The sequence below is a fragment of the Oxyura jamaicensis genome, chromosome Z, assembly GCF_011077185.1.
Source record: "Oxyura jamaicensis isolate SHBP4307 breed ruddy duck chromosome Z, BPBGC_Ojam_1.0, whole genome shotgun sequence".
NCBI classification, from domain to species: Eukaryota; Metazoa; Chordata; class Aves; order Anseriformes; family Anatidae; genus Oxyura; species Oxyura jamaicensis.
The window spans coordinates 59,812,708-59,831,419 of NC_048926.1; the positions used below are offsets into that span (position 1 = coordinate 59,812,708).

Consider the following 18,712-nt stretch of genomic DNA (forward strand, 5'->3'; position numbering starts at 1 on the left):
AACTGCTGCTGCCTGCCTGGAGCACCTCCTGCCCTCCTGCTGCACTCACCTGGGGGGCTGCAGGGCTGCTTCTCACTCCTCACTCTCCCAGTTACTGTGGCTCAGCAGGTGTTTTTTTTGTTGTTTGTTTGTTTGTTTGTTTGTTTTTTCCATTCCTTTTACTCTGCTCTCCCAGAGGCCCACCCAGCATCACTCCCTGGCTCAGCTTGGTCCAGCAGCAGGTGCATTTTGGAGCAGCTGGAGCTGGCTCTGCTCTGACATGGGGCAGCTGCTGGGCTCTGCTCACAGAGGCCTCCCTTGCAGCCCTACTGCTACCAAACCCTCTTCATGTAAACCCAATACAATGAGGTAATGGAATTAGGTTTTCAAAAATATCTATCCATTCCAGATTTGGCTTTAAGAATTCATAAATCTGAATTGGCCTGTTAAATTGTCATTATCATAGAATCATAGAATGGTTTGGATTGGAAGGGACCTTAAAGACTTCAAGATTAAAATCGTTTTTAGATGAAAACCATTTTCCCTTGTCCTATCACTACACTCCCTAAAAGAGCCCCTCCCCATCTCTCTCCTGTAGGCATACTTTAAGTACTGGAAGGCTACTAGCAGATCTCCCCAGAGCCTTCTCTTCTCCAGGTTGAATAACCCCAACTCCCTCAGCCTGTATTCATAGGAGAGCCCCTAGATTGTCTTTGTGGCTTTCCTCTTGACTCATTCTAGTAATTGCATGTCCTTCTTGTTCTGGGGACCCCATGGCTGAATGCTTGAGCTCCAGGTGGAGATTTACTATAATCAGTTCTTTATTTTGCAGCATTATGCAATCAAGGGATGGAGATGTGTTAGGAATTGATGGTATTGATATATTTTTATTAAGCAAAACACGAATTGCTTAGTGAACTTTGTGTGCCTCTTTACCTGCCTTGCAAAAGCTTTTGTGTGGCTACTTTTTGTTTTCCACAAAGATAGCTGCTGGACATGATTGCAGTACCTCAGCTTGGGAAAGGTGCATTAACACATCATCATCCCTAGAGCACAGTTGACATTCTTGATGATAATTAGGTGAAATCAAAATCACTTTTTTTTTTTTTTTAAATAAAAAGGCTGTTTCGTATATAATAATTAAAATGTGCCATGTCTCTAAAAATGTTATTGCTAGCCATCATGAAGAGGTACTCAGCTTCTGTAAAGACCTCTAATACGTATTTGTGGGTTTGGAAGATTTACTAATCATTTCGAAGATGAAGGTGACATTTTGCTGACATTTCATACATAGCTTGAAAAATTGGTCCTTTGATACTCTAATTAAAACAGAAAATATAGTGCAGACTATATAATTTAACTCTACATTCTGTTCTGTTAGTCATTCAAAAAGAAATCAAAGGAACAAATCATAGTATTCATATTTCTTTTTTACAACTTAGTTTTTTAGGTAGATTGTTTGCTGAAACCTGAGACTTTAAGTAAAATCAGTGGAAGGTTTCAGGTTTTCATCTCCAAATAGTTTGCCAGTCTCTTGTTTAATTTCCTTTTTATTGCTGTTTCTCAGGACCAAAAAGCAAACAAACAAAAAACAACCTCCGCGACTTTCTAGGCTCTGTTGCACTTTTAAGATACTGGTAACTGTGAAGCACTCGCATTGCATGAGAGTCATGATTAATACTTTAATATTTGCATAAATGTCTAATCTTCCCACTTTTTCCCCGTTTTATCCTGTTTTTACTGGAGTCTCTAAATGTACATGCATATAAGCAACCACAGACGCAGAAAAGCTTATTTGGAGTTAATGCATGTATTTTGTGATAGTAAGCTGAGAAAATTCCTTGACTTGTTATGAATTATATGAATTATTGATACGTATTTTTTAATAGTAGGTTTATATTGTCTAATTCCACTCCTACAGACGAGGTTGTAACAACAGTGACTTTTTTCACATATACTAGTAATGAACTCTTGAGTTGCCGTTCAAAACAAGGTCTAAGTGTGCCTGAAAATATCAGGGTACTATCTACTTAGTGATCAAACCCCCCAGATATGCTGGAAATTACCAGCAAAGGAATTGAGAACAGAGAATAACATCTTTGTGTAAACTGATGTGTATCTGCTTCCTGAATATTGTAGAACTGCAGAATAATTGAAATTTGAGGGGAACTCAGGGACACTGTCCAGTCCAGCGCCTTGCTGAAAGTAGGGTGAGATTTCACGTTGTGTCAGGCTGCAAAGGGTCTTGTTGCATTTGAGTTTTGAGCAGCTTCAATAATGGAAATCTCTCTGGGAATTGTCCACATTTAATCACCTTCCTCATTGTGATCTTTTTTTTCCAGACTGTGACTGGAATTGTTGCTGATTGTTGCAGCTTGTCCTTTTGCTGTGTACCTAGAAAAGCTTGCCTTACATTTTCAGATCCTGTAGTTACAGAATTGATGTAGGATGCTCAGATATGTGGAAAAGCTTCTGTAGAATTAGTGAATAAATAGATGGAGCTTTTCAGACTTGAAAAAGCTGACTGAAGGGGAATGTGATGAAGATGTGGTACATACGGAATACGGAATAAATGGAGAAAGCGCATATGGAATAATGGTTGTTCAATGCCTATTCTGAAGCAGCAAGTAGGGCCACCAAATGAACGCAGCAGGCAAAAGTATCAAAACCAGCAAGGAAATGTGTTCTTCAAAAATATGTAATTAAGTTGTGCTACTGTTTGTCACAGCAGGGAATGGTAATATTTATAAAGATTCAGAAAGCAGCTTGAAAAAAAATCTGGAAGGAAAATCCTTCCATAACTATCACATGTAAAAACTTTGATACAGGCTTATCTTGCACTATAAGTCTTCAGAGGATGAGGAAATGCTTTGAAGAATTACCACAGTCATTTTCTTATAGACCATCAGGATGTTAGAGTGGCCTGAGATGTATCTTTGGTCTGAGAATATAAAGCTCTTCTTAAATTTCACTCTGGCAAGCCTGTGCTTTTTAAGCCATGTGATTCAGAAGGTGGAACATGAATTTACATTGAGTGCAGGGTTTAACAATATGTGTACATCAATTATGCATCATTTCTGCTGCTTTGGAAGGTGTTACTTGTATTTAAAACAGAAAATACTAGCTTATCCAGAAATTATTTTTGAATGTAATTGGTTTAACTGTGTACTTGAGTTATTTTTAATTAGCTTTGAATGTTCTTATTTTTAATGACTTTATGTTACGCCTTCATGGCTCTGCACAGTGCTGTCCTCAATTCTAGATACCTACAATAGCAAGGTAAAAAAATGCAAATTATTATTCCTGGGAAGGCACTCCAAAGATAGATGATCTACTCAACTTAAACAATCAGTTCATATTCAGCCAGCAGCTGTCTCTGTGTGTGGATGCCATGTCAGTAGTTTAAAATACCCATTTTTGTTTGCTAAACATAGCATGATTCCTCTTCTGGTTTTGTACATTTGGTCTTTCTAAGATTCCCAGTTCTGTCATAGGTGGGAGAGGGAGGGGGGTGGGTGGGGTGGGGTGAAGCCTTTTGAGGTGAGAGATTAGTCTTATTTCTGAAATCAAATCACAGGACAGGCTTCAGGGACATCAGGTATGTTCTACTGTATGTTCAGGTGTTTTTTTGTTTGTTTTTACCAGTCCTTTAATGGTATAACAGATGATTAGTATGTGCCAATACCTATAAAGAAGGTATTCAAGATAAAGATTTTGTGGTTAGTATATTCAGTCATCAGTAGGCAGGCCAGAATTCCTGTCACATTCTAAGTTTGTAGCATGTTTTTGAGGCCTCCTAAATAATTCTTTTTCTCCACTGCTGAAGTGACTAATAATGCAGAGGATCATCTCCAGAAAATGACTCTGTCTAAAGATGCATTGAAGAACTCTTGCTTATAAATCACACAACTCCATTCTCATGCCAGGCATCTATAGCCTTCTCAGAGCAAAAATCTTCATCATTCTCCACATTATCTAAATTTGAAGCTTTAAAAGGAATGTTGTTCTGTCACGTTTTTCATCAGGGAAATCATATCTTTAAACCAGAAATGAAGCTAGCATTCACTTCACTCAAAGGGGAGCATCTTAATTGCTCTGGCAGATACTGTCTAGTGTGTTGCTTTTAACCAAAAGTTCATTGAACATATCATTTGCAATAACTACCAGGAATTCCTCCATTCCGGTTTTTTATCTTAGAGCTTTTGCACTTTACTGAAATATTTTTTATCAGAATCTCTGAGGACCAGTTCCCCAGCCAAACCTCAGAACCAGGAGTATCATGCTCAATGATTGTGTTCTTCCAGTTGTCATCTCCTTTTCTTCTGGGAATGTCTTTTCTTTTAGTCGTAGAGTCATTATCGTATTTCTTTTAAATTTCCTCTAAAGGTTCTCTACTTTCATTTGTAAGTCTACTCAGTATTCATGCTGATGTTTCATATCTGACACATTAGGCATGTCTTTCTTTGAATTAAAATATTGTCTTATTTGTATCACCAATAGGTGTGTGTCTGGCTAGGATTTTTAGCGATATTCAATATATGCTGCATTGTAAGTTGTCCCTCTTATTGCTAATCTTCTGCCTTTTGATCAGTAGAGATAATAGTATTTGTCTGTCCCTCAGAAGCTTTAATACTGTTTTGTCTTTATCTTATATTTCTTTAGAGCTTCTTACTTTCTTGCTTTTTAAAAGAGTATATATTATTTTTCTTTTATAATAACTTCTATGATACAGCCATTTCTCTGGATTCACACAGCTAAAAAGCTCTTTAGGGCTTTAACATTATGCAGTTCAATTTAAGCAAAATCTTTTGCCCTGTTCCTTTGTCTTGCTTGCAGTGATTCAAAATGCTGCTGTGCATATGATTCTTACGGCCTTGTCATTTTGATTGTGTCACACTACTGCTATTACTCTCTTATTTTTCCGTGCTGTAAGATAGGCAGTGTTTTTGCCCAGTGAAAGAACTTCACGCTTTGCAAAGGGGAGATTTTTCCTCATAGAACAGTTGTAGTGCACGGCCACACAAGGTCTAGTGGAAAAACAATTAACAGGAATTCACGTTGCACAGTCTTGTAAAGTGAAAAAGCAACATACAGAAGCATGTTTTTCTGCATATCGCATATAAAAATGCACTTGAGGAAATCCTCGGGCAAAACAGAGAATGCTTTACTTGGGTTTTTCAGCTGCTCTGAGTCCCGCGCTTCTGTGTGCATTCTTCATTTTTTCTGTCTGCATCTTGTCAGAAAAGAAAAATAAGAAGTAAGAGTGCCAAAGTGGTTGTCTTCGACTATGACGTCTCTTTAAAAGAGCTGAGGTAATACTTCAGAGCATTAGGAATGAAAAAGATGACTGCAGTGACAAGGCTGGCTGAGCTATATGCAATTGGGAATAGGGTTTCAGCATTCCTTGTTTTGTGGCAGTAGAGTTACGACACCGCTGCTTCCAAAACTGATTGCTTTTAAAACAGGACAGAGCGCTCTGATCTGATGGTTACAAGTAGCTGCTGTCAATAGTATGCTCAGTAAATGAGTAATTTGTCTTAGTAAATCCTTTCTCTGTCATTTGGAAATAAAAAGCAGTAATGCCTTGCTTTATTTGCCAAAGAGGATAACGACAAGAAGTTACTTACAGTTTATATTCCATATAGTTCACCAGACTTGTATCATTCTAGGGTAAGTAGTAGGAATTTCAGTGTGTACCTGTCCAGTGAGTAAAAGATGTATGAGATGGTCTAAGTGACAGTCCCAGGTCTGGTAGTGACTCATGCTAATTCATTCTGGAGGGTTGTTAGGAGTATGCTAAAAGGGAGATGCATTTTTCATAATTCCTTTCGCGATATGCTCTTGTGCCACAGGTACATTTAAACACAGCCAAAGAAATACATTAAAAATGTTCTGTAATGACAGCATTTATTTTCATAGTTACCTGACTTTTTCATGGTAAACTATAATTTATTCTGCAGTAATTCAGGCTTTGCATAAAATATTATGGCCCAGGGATTACTTTTCTATTTAATTGAATTGGCCTGGTGCAAAAATAAGGGAAGTGACAAATCATGCTACCATTTTCCTATTATCTCAGAGAGTAATTCGTTCAAGCTAAAATGAACCTGAATCAGTTAATACATTATATTAGCTGTACTGCGTATACTAGCGAGTGTTATACTCCATACTGCTTTTTACAGCATTTCTGGTGCCAAATTCCTAATCTCTTCCCACTGTCCGTTTCGTGTTTGTTCGTCAAATAGCAGTAATGTGTGTTGTAACTGTATCTGAAGCACATGTGCTGACTACATAGTCATCATGGTGGTTCTGGTTTGTTGGATGCCTGGTGTGCATTGGAATGAGTGTTGTGTGGAAATAAAATGAACTTTACTTTCTGGGGAAACAGAGAGTCCCTGCTCTCTGTTGGCTTCCCTCAGAAGTTTAAAATAACCTAAAGACCTGAAATAATCATTTTGTTTGCAAAGTCCTTTACTGAATTCTGAGGGCCTTGGCCAACAGACTCAAAATTTATTGTGGGTAGGGTGAAGATAACCAAGGGAAGATAAGCTTTGGTGAGAATCGACTTTTTATTTGGAAAGCAGACTTTAACACCCTGTCTCAACCAGTAAGGCAGTATACATTAAAAAAAAAAAAAAAAAAAAAAAAAGTAAAGAGGTTGATTTGGTAGCACTGGTGAATATACTGTTCTCAGTGAAAACTGATTTCCTGCAAGATCTAGTGGGTCCTTCTAAGCTGCTCTGCAGCTGGGCAATGACAGAGAGAGAGAGAGAGAGGGAGAGAGAGAGACTGCTGTTGCTGTTACACAGTTCTATTCAGGTTGCCCTAAAAATACTCAAAAGGATTAAATAAACTCAGTAGAGGATATAGAGTTGTGTTTAGAGGATAATAGAGTTGTGTTTGCCATGTGTTTGATAATGTGTGCTAAGCTAACAAATTACGTTTTCCTTCTTTTAAGATACAGAATAGTTTCAGTATTTCAGACGGAATGTGCTATGAAAGTATTAAAAACTATTTATAATATTGCAGTTTGAACAGAGGCAGATTTTTATGCCTTCAATCCATGTTTTTAGTGCTCACTGGATTTGATTGTGACTATTATGCTTTATGTATCATTTGGGCGATGCTTATCAAAGTCCTCTGGTGGGGCCCAGTCCATGAGTCTTATGGGTACTTTTAGTCAGATAAAAACCTTGTTAAAAAACCCTTTTTGGTAAGGAGAAAGTACTGAATGTAGACCCTTGTAGTTTGATGTTGTCATTAAATAAGCATGCTATTTGTGTAAACCAGAATGAAAACTTAGGCGTTTGTTTAGGGGCAATGTAATGGAATTCATCCATACTTGGTAACTTATATTTTGCTGTCATCTAAGTATTAGAGGGATAATTACAGTTCAATCTGATGGCTCACTTCTGAAGAGATGTGTGAAATGAGTTGATCATTCCATACCTGGCGAGCATGCAAATAAAATTAGATTGTGTGTACCCCTGTTTTTAATAAGATTTTTCTTTATGTAACCAATTTAATTCTTGTTATTTATATAGTTTTTATTAATTTATTTTATTAAGACCTATATCCTGTATACTAAATTGCATTTGGTAGTCATTGTCAAACAATTTTTCATACTTAACAGGTTTTAGTGCTTATTCAGAACTCCTGGAATAAAATGAAACTGTACTTATTACATTAACAGATTTTCAGTTTCTTCAGTCAAGGGTGTATGTTCAAAACTTTGAACCTATCTTTCTTTGTAATACTACCAAACAGATGTAGTCTATCCCCACTGTCAATTTCTCATAGTTTTTAGTTAATGTATAGCTAATTAGAATGAGGCTGCTAATGTGCAATCTCTTACTTAATGTTTAATGAATTTGCATATGTTCGTTAAAGATTCTTGACTGTTTCTGAGGATGAAATTATAAGAAATAAACCTAATTTGTCAATGTAAAAATTTTTTTTGAACGATTCTTTGATGCTGATGATAAAACAGATGGAGAAATGTACGGAGTTCAGAATAAGTCATGTTACAAGGGCATTTGCATTGACTTCTGCTGAATTGGAGATGGTTGACTGGATCAACTTTGCACAGCTGCCCTTTCGTAGGTCCCCATTATTGAAACACTCTCCTATTTCCAGCCCTAGAGCATTGTATCTGTTGTATAGGGGCACGTCAGGGGCAAAGGAATCCTCCTCCTGCTCCGAGCAGAGACGAGGGTCCAGTCTCCCTTGTTTTGTGGGTCAGTCAAGTTTTGTGAGTTCAAGGCTGGAAGCTAGCTTATCTTCCCCTTGCCAGGACCTAAGGCAGGCTATTTCTCAGCCCATGTCAGTGCCAATGATACCATTTATCAATCTCCCACTCAGATTCCTGGATGTTATGTTGCCTGGTGAGTTCCTCTTGTAACAGAGCCACCTGCTCAAAAAGTTCACCCAGCTGGGCACGCTCTGTTTTAAGAGTACTAAAGAATTTCAGTTCTCTTTATAGTTAACAATAGTGATATTTAAAATAATTGCATAAAATATTTAAGGAATTTGTCTGCTCTTAAACTACTATGTTTTAGTTTGATCCCACTGATGCTGACACAATCTTGCTGGTTTGTATTAATAGAGGCTCAGCCACTCTCTTTTTTTAAACAAAATCTGTAAGTCTGCATTCCACATTCTCTAATAATTCAGCTATCAATGCTCAGAGGTGAACTGTTACTGATTTGCTTGGTTTAACTGGGGATACTACTTTTTCTCCTAGGACAAGAAAGACAAAGTCTCAAGATTTGACACTATACGTCATTCCATAGCTGGAATTATAAGGTCTCCAAAATCCATGCTGGGCTCATCGTCAGTAAGTAGCATCCATAACTTAATCTTGTACTACATTCTCTTATTTTTACAACTTAAATAAGATTTTTTTTTTCTGAAACATCACAGATTTCCATCTACATAGACAAGAAGTAGATTAAAATGATGTTTTCAAAAACAGGATTCTGATTGACCAGTGGACACAATAATATTGTTTCATAACAGCTTGTTAGCATAACTAATTTGTTGCAGTTCAGAAAAAATATATATATTTTTTCAGCATCCAGACTGGTGCTGTAGTTTTAAGAGTACTCCTTCCTGTGAGTCAGATTCACTAGAAATGCCGCAGAATATACCATACCAATACTAATACTCTGTAGTAGATCAAATTGTTAACCGTATTTTAACCGTTTTTGCAATAATTATATTACACAATAAATATATATCTACATATTTATATATTTACTTCTTCAGTAGTTTTAGTATTCAGTAAATTTATGTATTTAGGTATTAACATCTTGCTTAAATCCCCACTAAAAATGGTCATTGAATATCTCTTATAATTGGCTTTTGTTCATGTTCATCAATGGATGGAGAAATTATCTTGTTGTCCAGATACCAAAACAAATTAAAAAAGTACACGAAACAAAGTGTGACGAAGAAAAGCTGCTTTTGTATTCCGTTTGTTTTCATGCACAAGCATGCAATAATACCTAAAATACTTGAACTAGTATGACATACTATTATGCAACAATATCTACAGAGGTGTCAGATTTTACTTGAAAACTTTCCTCCTAGACATGTAGCTGTGTTTTACTGAAGTGGAACAGGAGCCCTGCCCTCCAACTGCTATCTGCCTCCTCTCCCCCTCCCTCTCCTCACTTTCTGCTCCCAATAAAATGATATAAAGTCAGAATTGGAATTTGGACAAAATTTTGAAAATTACCTTTTAATTGTGATTTTATCACCTACAACTTTAGCTCAAAATAGTATTTTTGAGAAAATTTTAGATTGAATAAACTTTAGATTTTATCAGTTAATTTCAAGATTGCATCCAGGGACCCACTAAAGGACCTACTAAACTTTATTTTAGCTAACCAATATTCAAGATTGGTGGAAGACATTACAACTGCGTATATGTATATGTGTGCACGCAAATGTGTATGTATAGGAGCATTGTATATGGTGATAAAGGAATGGAATAATCATAGAAACTTTGACTGGTTTGGGTTGGAAGTGACCTTCAACACCATCTAATTCCAACCCGCCTGCCATGGCAGGTACACCTCCCACTAGACCAGGTTGCTCAAAGCCCCATCCTGCCTGGCCTTGTACAATTCAGGGACTGGGCATCCACAGCTTCTCTGGGCAGTTTGTGCCTGTGCTTCACTACCCTTACAGTAAAGAATTTCTTCCTTGCATCTAATCTAAATTTACCCTTTTTAGTGTAAAGCCATTACTCCTTCTCCTATTACCACACTCCCTGACAAAGCGTCCCTCCCCGGCTTTCCTGTAGGCCACATGTAAGTAGTGAAAGGCCACTATTAGATCTCCCCAGAGCCTTCTCTTCTCCAGGCTGAACAAACCCAACTCCCTCAGCTTGTCTTCATAGGAGACAAGCCTCTGATCATCTTCATGGCCTTCCTCTGGAGAAGCTCTGACAGGTCCACATCCTTCTTGTTCTGGGGACCACAGAGCTGAAAGCATGTATTCCAGGTGGGGTTAATGAGGGCAGAGTAGAGGGGGACAATCACCTCCCTCGTCATGCTGGCCATGCTTCTTTGGATGTAGCCCAGGATACGGTTGGCATTCAGGGCTGGAACCACACATTGAGCTTCTCATCAACCAACACCCCCAGGTCCTTCTCCTCAGGGCTGCGCTCAATCCACCCAGCCTGTGTCTGTGCTTGGGATTGCGCCAGCCCAGATGCAGGTCCTTGCACTTGGCCTTGTTGAACTTAAGGAGGTTTGCACAGGCCCACCCTATAATACAGTAGTACCCTGTAATAAATATGGTAATGAAATAAAATTAGGGCAGAAGTACTTTTCCTATGAAAAATGTGGAAGTTGCTTGAAATAGTTGAAATTCTATAGAAAAACAGCTAAAATATTAACATATCCCTGGAGAGAAACAAAATCTCAAATTATCATGGTTTTTGGTTTATAAAACTTCTAATTACTGTAAAAATGCATCATTCCTCCATAATAACGTTATTTTGAATGTATGTTGCTGTGACCTCTGTTCTTTATGTAGGTGAGACATAGCCTACAACTTTGTCTGTTTGGATGTGTTCAGAATCTTTTACAATTTAAAGCAAAACAAAACAACAAATAACTGCTTCAGAGGAAAAAAAAAAGAGAGAAAATTTGAGGAAGATCATCAAGATAACATTTAAGATGAAAGCAGGGACAGTCAAAGTCAAATTTTCACTAGCTTTTATTAAAATATTTTAAATTACATATATGCCTGATTTTAATTTTTATTCCAATCCAAATTAATATTAATTCCTTTGAAGTTGATGTAAACATGGGTATAATTATATCAGTTTAGAAATTAGGATGTCATGTGGGACCATGTCAAGTATGGGAAGCCTGACCACAAGTGAAGACCAAGGCAAAGAAGTTGTTAAGTACCTCAGCCTTCTCCAAGTCTGTTGTTACCAGTTCTCCATCTTCATTTGTCAGAGGCCATATGCTCTCTTTGGCCTTTCTTTTCCGAGCAATGTACCTATAGAGTCTCAGGGGAGAGATTTATTACATAGGGGAATAGAGAGCTCTTGCGCTCTAAGAAAAATACCCTTGAAGAGTTTCCAGCTCTGTTCAGATCCTCTGTCCCTAATGATATTTTCCCGTAGGATCTCATCCTCTAGGCCTTTAAACAGCTGGAATTTCACTCTTTGGAAGTTTGGGGTCCTGACTTTACTCTTTGCCAGGCCCATGTCCCTTGAGATCACAGACATGGTCACTGCAACCCAGGCTTCTTCCAGTCTTAACCTCTTCAATGATCTCTTCCCCACTGGTGAGCACCAGGCCCAGTAGCGCTTCTCCTCTGGTTAGTTCGTCCAAAACCTGGACAAGTAAGTTGTTCTCAGTGAACTCCAGGAATCTCCTGGTTTGCTTACTGCCTGCCATGTGGCTTTCCCAGCAAAGATCTGGGTGGTTGAAATCCCTCAGCAGGATGAGAGCCTGTGAGTGCGATGCCTCCTGTAGTTGGAGCAAGGAGGCCTCATCCATAGGCTCCCTTTGGGCAGGTGTACTGTAGTAGACCCCAACCACAAGATGTCCTTTGTTGGTCTCATCCTTAATTTGTACCTACAGGCTCTCTAACTGCTCTTGGCTATTTCTCAGAGGGAACTCTTCACAATCTATCCATTTCTTAACATAGAGGACAATACCCCCACCCTTCCTTCCCAGCCTGTCTCCTGTAAAGCTTGTCATCCTCCATTCCAATGTTCTAGCTGTGTTATTTGTTTTACAACATTTCTCTGATCGCAATTAAATTAGTTTTCTAATTGCTCTGTGGCTTCCAACTCTTCCTGCTTGTTTCCCATGCTGTGTGCATTGGTGCAGAGGCACTTCAGCTGGCCTATGGGCCTCATCCCCTTTTTAGAGGAGTCCTTCCAAATTCCTATAGGACGATTCACAGGCGTTTCCCCTCTGTTTTCCAAAGTATTGACATTCAGTGTTTTTTTTTTTTTGTGTCCTAGATACATCCACTTCCCCCTCCGAATCCCTTTAAAGCCCTGCTAATGAGTCTGGCCATCTTTCTGCCCAAAACACTCTTGCCCCACTTGGTCAGGTGTGCCCCATCCCACATCAGCATGCCACATCTCTCAGAAGCACTCCTGACCCCAGCACCAGCCACACAGCCACTCATTCACTGGATCCATACGCCACCTCCTCCTTGGGTCCCAGTCTCCAGCTGGGAGGATTGAGGAGAGCACTTCTTGTGCTCCTCATCCCATCAGCATCTTTCCAAGGGACATAAAGTCTCTCTTGATGTTTCTAAGTCTCCTTGTTGTGGCCTCAGTTTCCCTATGTGAAAGAGTGGGAATGGGTGTTATATATGGTAGGTAGAAGATTACTAAAGCTTTGGAATATGTCTTAGAGAAGTAAGATCAGAATTGGGTCATCTGAGGCAGAAAGTCAAATCTGAGTAACAGTGTAGTCTTGAGTATCTATTACTTAAATTAATTCAAAATCAGGCTCTGTACAAACCAATCAGTTTTCAGTTTTCATTTTTTTGTGTGTTTTTAGCAATTTGTTGTGTGTTAGGAAAAGCTAACCCTAGATATATGGACAAAATTTGTGTCACAAATTAATTTTTAACACTTAATGTGTTTAGCTATTCTCCTTTTTCACACTGAAAATTATATAACGTTGCCAATTGCTAAATGTATAAGCTAGTATGTACAACTTAATATCTATCATCAAAGTGTACACACCGGTTATTGAAAATGTGTATTATAAAAATAATATGTATAAAATAAATTATGTTTTTAAAATAGAAAAAGGTATGTTAACTGTGTTTTCATAACATGTATTTTAAGTGCATTGAAACTTTAGAACTGAAACCACATTTTGGTTTAAATGTGGTGGTATTCTAAAGACCCATAGTTGGTTATGAGAAGTTGATTCTGTTTGTAATTAAGGAGAACTAAGGTGGTTTTCTATTCGTATCTTTTGAATAAATTTATAGAGAAATGCTGTACTTCCTCAAGCATCCAGAAGTTTAACTGTTATTTATGTGTTGGCACTTAAATGATTTACAGGCTCTGAGGATGAGAGAGTTCTGAGAATAACACAGTGAAAAAGTATGGTTTTGAAGAGAATACAGCAAGGTTAGGAATTCAGGTGGCTTCTGTTGAACAAAATACAAGCCACTTTTCTGTGACAGCAAGAGACGTAAGTTTAGTCAAATGAAGAGAGAAAACACAAGAAGGTCAACTGTTTTCTGCACCGCTAATGCTGTGTTGTGTATGAACAGAATAAAGAATATGAATGAATAGTATCATAGCTTCTACCCTTCAGATAAAATGAGTAGCTTTTTTTTGTTTTGTTTTGTTTTACCACTTAGGTAACTGCACACGTTGTTTCCCTTACTGCAAGTAATTTTTATTTTTTCACATTTAATAATGATGATCCTAGAAAAAACATTACCCCAGACAAAATGAGTTTTTTTTTTTTTTTTAGTATAATTGATTTTATCTTGTAATTTTGAGGTCAGTGCATTTTTACTTTTGTAGGATTGTTCTTGGATGAAATACTTGAAAATTATAATTTTCTTGATGCAGTAAGTGTTGGTTTCCTATGATTTATTAGAACATGCAAATGAGCTAGATTCATTATTGGCAGAATATTCTACAGGGAAATGTCTCAAACTATCATTCTAAATGTACTGCTTTACTTTCTACTCTCTCTGTGCCTCTTTTAAAACTGGAGAGAAAAAATCTTTTGACAAAATGTTTTTATTGTATAAGGATGGAAAATAAGCAAGTACACAAAGGCTAAGCTTAGAATATATGTGAAAGCACAATTTTAAGTAAGCTACTATTTTAATAAAATATTAATCCCATTATTGTTTTCTTTTCATTGATAGAGTAAGTACAGGAATAGTCTCTTTCTGAAGTTAAAACAATACAGTAGTCTTTGCTCCATTTTCCTTTTGAATAAGGACAGCAGCTAGGGACTGCTTGATTTTTCCTCCAGGAGAAAAACCGCTGTTTCAATGGATTGTTAATTAGTGGGAGAGAAGGAGGCTCAGAATAAGAAAGGAGGACATTAATAGAATGAGCATGATTGATACGAGAGTATTTCCCTCCTCTTGGAAAGAAAAGTATGATGAAATATACGAGGCCATCCCTTTGCCAAAGTAACCAATGAGCCAACTATGGAAATAAATTAAAATGTTGAAGAAAAAAGAAAACAAGAAAAACAGGAGGTTGGGAGGGAAAGTAAAAATATTTCAGTGTGGTGTCCTTTCCTTCCATGTGATTTTGTTAATTGCTTATTGTTAACTTAATTGAAACTAACAAAACAAACAACAAACAGTCAAACAACAACAAAAAAACATGCCATTTAAGCTGCTGAAACACTCCTCTGAAACTGCTTCTGTGTATAAATAAATGCGCAAAACATCTCATCCCCGAAGTGAAATTGTAAGACACTGGGGCTTAGGGTTCATATTTGTTCTTAGCTGGATACTATGTGTCTAGTTAATCAAACTCAGTGCCTTACTGCTCTTTAAACTTACTAAGAAAAGAGATAGGAATTGTAAACTATTTTTGAGAAGGTAGCTTTTTTTTTTCCCACTCTATCATTTTTAAAGACTAACCTTTCTTATATTTAAACCATTTAATTCTAACTACAAAGTGCAGTATAAACATTAGAGCTAAGTGGTAAATTGAGCTGAAATCAATATTAAAATGATTATATATCTTACACTTGTACTGTTCTTTCTGGACTTTCAGCCATGTTTTCTTTCAAAGCCAGTCAAGGTGAATATTGTATCATACAGAAAATATGTTGGAGCAGTGAGACTTGTTCATAAAAAAAAAAAAATCAATAACATTCAAAACATGAATAATTACCAGTCGTTTCATCAGAGAAAATAAAGGCTTTTTTTTTTTTTTTTTTTTTTTTAACCTTGGTTATGATTAACCCTTGGTATAAGATAAAAAATAAAGACAAAGGAAGGTAGGAGACAATCAGCACAGGCTACATTTTGGGATTTTCATTGTTTCCTTCTAAATAAATAAATATTAGTTCAAACAAATTTTTAAAAGGGGAAGGTTGATCTTAGTGTCATAAACAACACTGTAGTTAGCAATGTCTAAAATGCTCCATTGTTTTTCCATAAGATTTTTCTGTGTTTTATTCTGGGATATAACCATACTTGTCTGAGCAGTGACTCACTTGACCTACTTTGAACATTAGCAGGTGTTATTATCTGGTGTCTGCCTCTTCTGTAAACTATGAAATGAATTACATGTCTTTTTTTTAACCTTCCTTTGTGAGGGCTACGAATTAGTTTATTAACCCTGAACTGTCCTTTTATCCTTAGAAACATTTCCTTTGAAGTAGAAATGTGTTTATGTGGCAAAATCTTTGCTACCTTGAACCCCCTAAAATTTCTCGATAGTTTAGCAAAGGGTTTTTTTTTCTTTTTTTTTTCTGTTATGTCAAACTCAGCATCTTAAAAAAAAAAAAAAAAAAAAAAAAAAAAGTTCAAGTAAATAACCTTTTATAATACTCTGGAAACTTATTTTTTTGTGTTAGGAATTTGTGAAAGAGAATAGCTCAGTGTTATTTAACAGTGGGAGACGGCTCTAATCTAAGAAGTATTTAACTGATGGAATTGAAATGACTGCTTTCTTGGCCAAACAATATTCTGGGGTTTTAGTAGTTCATTATGCAAATAAATACAGTACCTTGGAGTACACCTTTTGATCCTTTTGATCTAACAAACTCTGTTATCTTTCTGTTCAAGCTGTTACTTTTTTTCTTACACGGTCCTTCTTGGCTTTGAATCTGTAATCAGTCATGCTCACTCTTTCTAGTGATGGGTTTGCTGGTAACTGTTTTAGCCTCAAATCTCATGTCTGAAATAAACCCTGATACAAGAGACACCCAGGGCTTTGGATAACCAATTTTGAAGTCTGAGAATAACGAGGCCCAGTCAGACACCTAAATATGCTCTCCTGTTTTCTCTGAGGTTCCTGGACTAGATAAACTATATATTTCAAGGTATGACTTGGAAAGATAGCCATAAACCTAGAGACAAAGGCATGTTTCATACGAGGGACTTCATTAAATCCTCAAAAATTGGGGTTTGCTCGATGCTTATAAATTTGGAAATGTTCACAAATGCTCACATATTTGGATATGCTGATATATTTGGAAACAAGTTATCGGTAGACTGCATTTTGGGGTCTATTTATTTCCTCTCTGAGGACTCCTAGTGTTTATGTTTGTTTGTCTTTGATTAGCTGGGTCATCTTGACCTGAGTATGTCGTCGAGAAGACAATAAATTTGCAGATGCCCTCTACCCTGCCCAGATCTATAGCATGTCAATTTTTTCTTTCATGCTCTAGAGGAATGTTTCCGTTCTCTTTCCCCAACCTATGTGAAGGAAATAATCATGTCATCCTTGCTTAGAGGAGAAAATGTAACCAATTTGTTTCATCAGGGTAGAGCAGTAGCACAGTTTCAGTCAAAATACCATGTTTTGTTTGTATCTGCTACCTGTGCCTTACCTGAGGTGTGTGTGTCTTCTTTCTGTTATCTAAAATGTGTTTCAGCAGGTTTGCATGGAAAACACTCACATATAATTCAACTCCTGATGCAATATGCAGTGTATTATTTTATTCAGATTTTGAGAATTTGTAGGAGTTCTGATAGTGGTGCTTTTGAATGACATACAGCCTTACTAAGGATTTCTCAGTTTAGTCAGAACATACAAATATAAAGTGGTAATGGAATAAAGAATGTTTTTTCTAGGTGTTTGCTTAAACAGTGTAAGCTTGTTAAAATTAATATGCAAAACTGTAAATTAAAACTCATTACCTTCTGCTTACAGCCGGTGAAAGCAGTATCTTATAATCATTATACTTGCAGAAACTCAGTGCAGCTTCATAAGCACAGTATGCCCAGGTGTCTGTCCCCTGCTGTCATGTAAATGCTGGAAAATATGCTTCTTAGAACTATTGATTGATTTAGTATGAGGTCTTTAAATTGTATGAAAACAATTTATCCAATTCAAATGCTTTTTTAAAATTTAGTTTCTTACGGTTTTGTCTCAGAAGTTTCTATATAAATAAATGCTTAATTTTGAATTATTGTTTATAGTATTTCAGAACATTTGAAAAAGAGTGAGGAAGAGTCACTGCTCATTGTTGGTCAGTATGGATTAGGAAAAACATCAGGGCCAAGTGAAAATTAATATATGTTTTAATGGACTTTTCCATAAAGTTGTGCTTTTTATAGATACAGATTTATTTTTTTAGGTAACAGAAAAAAATGTGATTAGTGTCCCTTTTGTGTAAATATAAGAACATTGATTTTGTTTCTTAATAGAAATACGTAATTTAGATACAGAAATAAAGATTAATGTTGTCTATCATGCTTTTCATGTAAAAGTAAACTCTAAAAATGTGCTGTCATAGTAACATTTTTCTTCAATATTTTTCCCAAGTTCTTTGATGTAATATCAACCACTGAGAAACCGTTGGCAGAGCAAGACTGGTATCATGGTGCAATTCCAAGAATAGAAGCCCAGGAGCTGTTAAAACAGCAAGGAGACTTCTTGGTGCGAGAGAGCAACGGGAAACCTGGTGAATATGTCCTTTCTGTGTTTTCAGATGGACAACGGAGACACTTTATCATACAATATGCTGATGTACGTCTCTGCTATAGTACTAAATATTCAATTTTAGGAAGTTTATTATTCCAGCTAAATGATTTAGGATCTCCATAATTTACTATGTCATAAGGTTGAGGCCTTTATATGAAAATTTGAAAGCTGTTGGTAATATTGCCATCAGTGCTCAAATCAGGGGAAAAAGTTTTGTTTGGGGGGGGTTAAAAGGAAAAAGTATGAAGTTATTCTCTTTTATGCTATATTGAAAAGACAAATTTCTGTAAATGTTATGAAATCCAGAGCTTGTTATTACTAATTTATGCATGTATGTTATTTATTTTTAAACCCATTTTCATACTTGGTACTAATCAGTCTACTTTTAATACTTTCTAATTGAATCTTACTCAAAAAAATAAAATGTTCATTGAGGAAAATATAATCTGTGCTAGTTTCTATACAGTTAACAGTTGAAGCCCCTGCTGCTCTGGAGATGCTTGAGTTTCTCTTTAGCCCTGTGGGTGTTGTTCTGTTCATAAAAGTGAACCTTGACACAAAGTCAGTGTTTATTTTGGTTTTTATAGC

The 18,712-nt window shown here is 36.7% G+C and overlaps 1 protein-coding gene across 5 annotated transcripts in view; it reads left to right on the plus strand.

The window, feature by feature from the left end:
• The window catches only part of FER (FER tyrosine kinase), a 196,345-nt gene that overhangs the window by 70,297 nt on the left and 107,336 nt on the right, over positions 1-18,712 (plus strand). For 4 of the 5 annotated variants that reach the window (XM_035309387.1, XM_035309389.1, XM_035309386.1 and 1 more), the window contains 2 exons: positions 8,723-8,815; positions 17,966-18,169. In XM_035309387.1, coding sequence (XP_035165278.1) covers positions 8,723-8,815; positions 17,966-18,169 — 297 coding nt within the window. Of the gene's footprint in view, positions 1-8,722; positions 8,816-11,025; positions 11,208-17,965; positions 18,170-18,712 lie in introns of those variants that run through there. The other variant, XM_035309391.1, reaches the window with a different exon arrangement.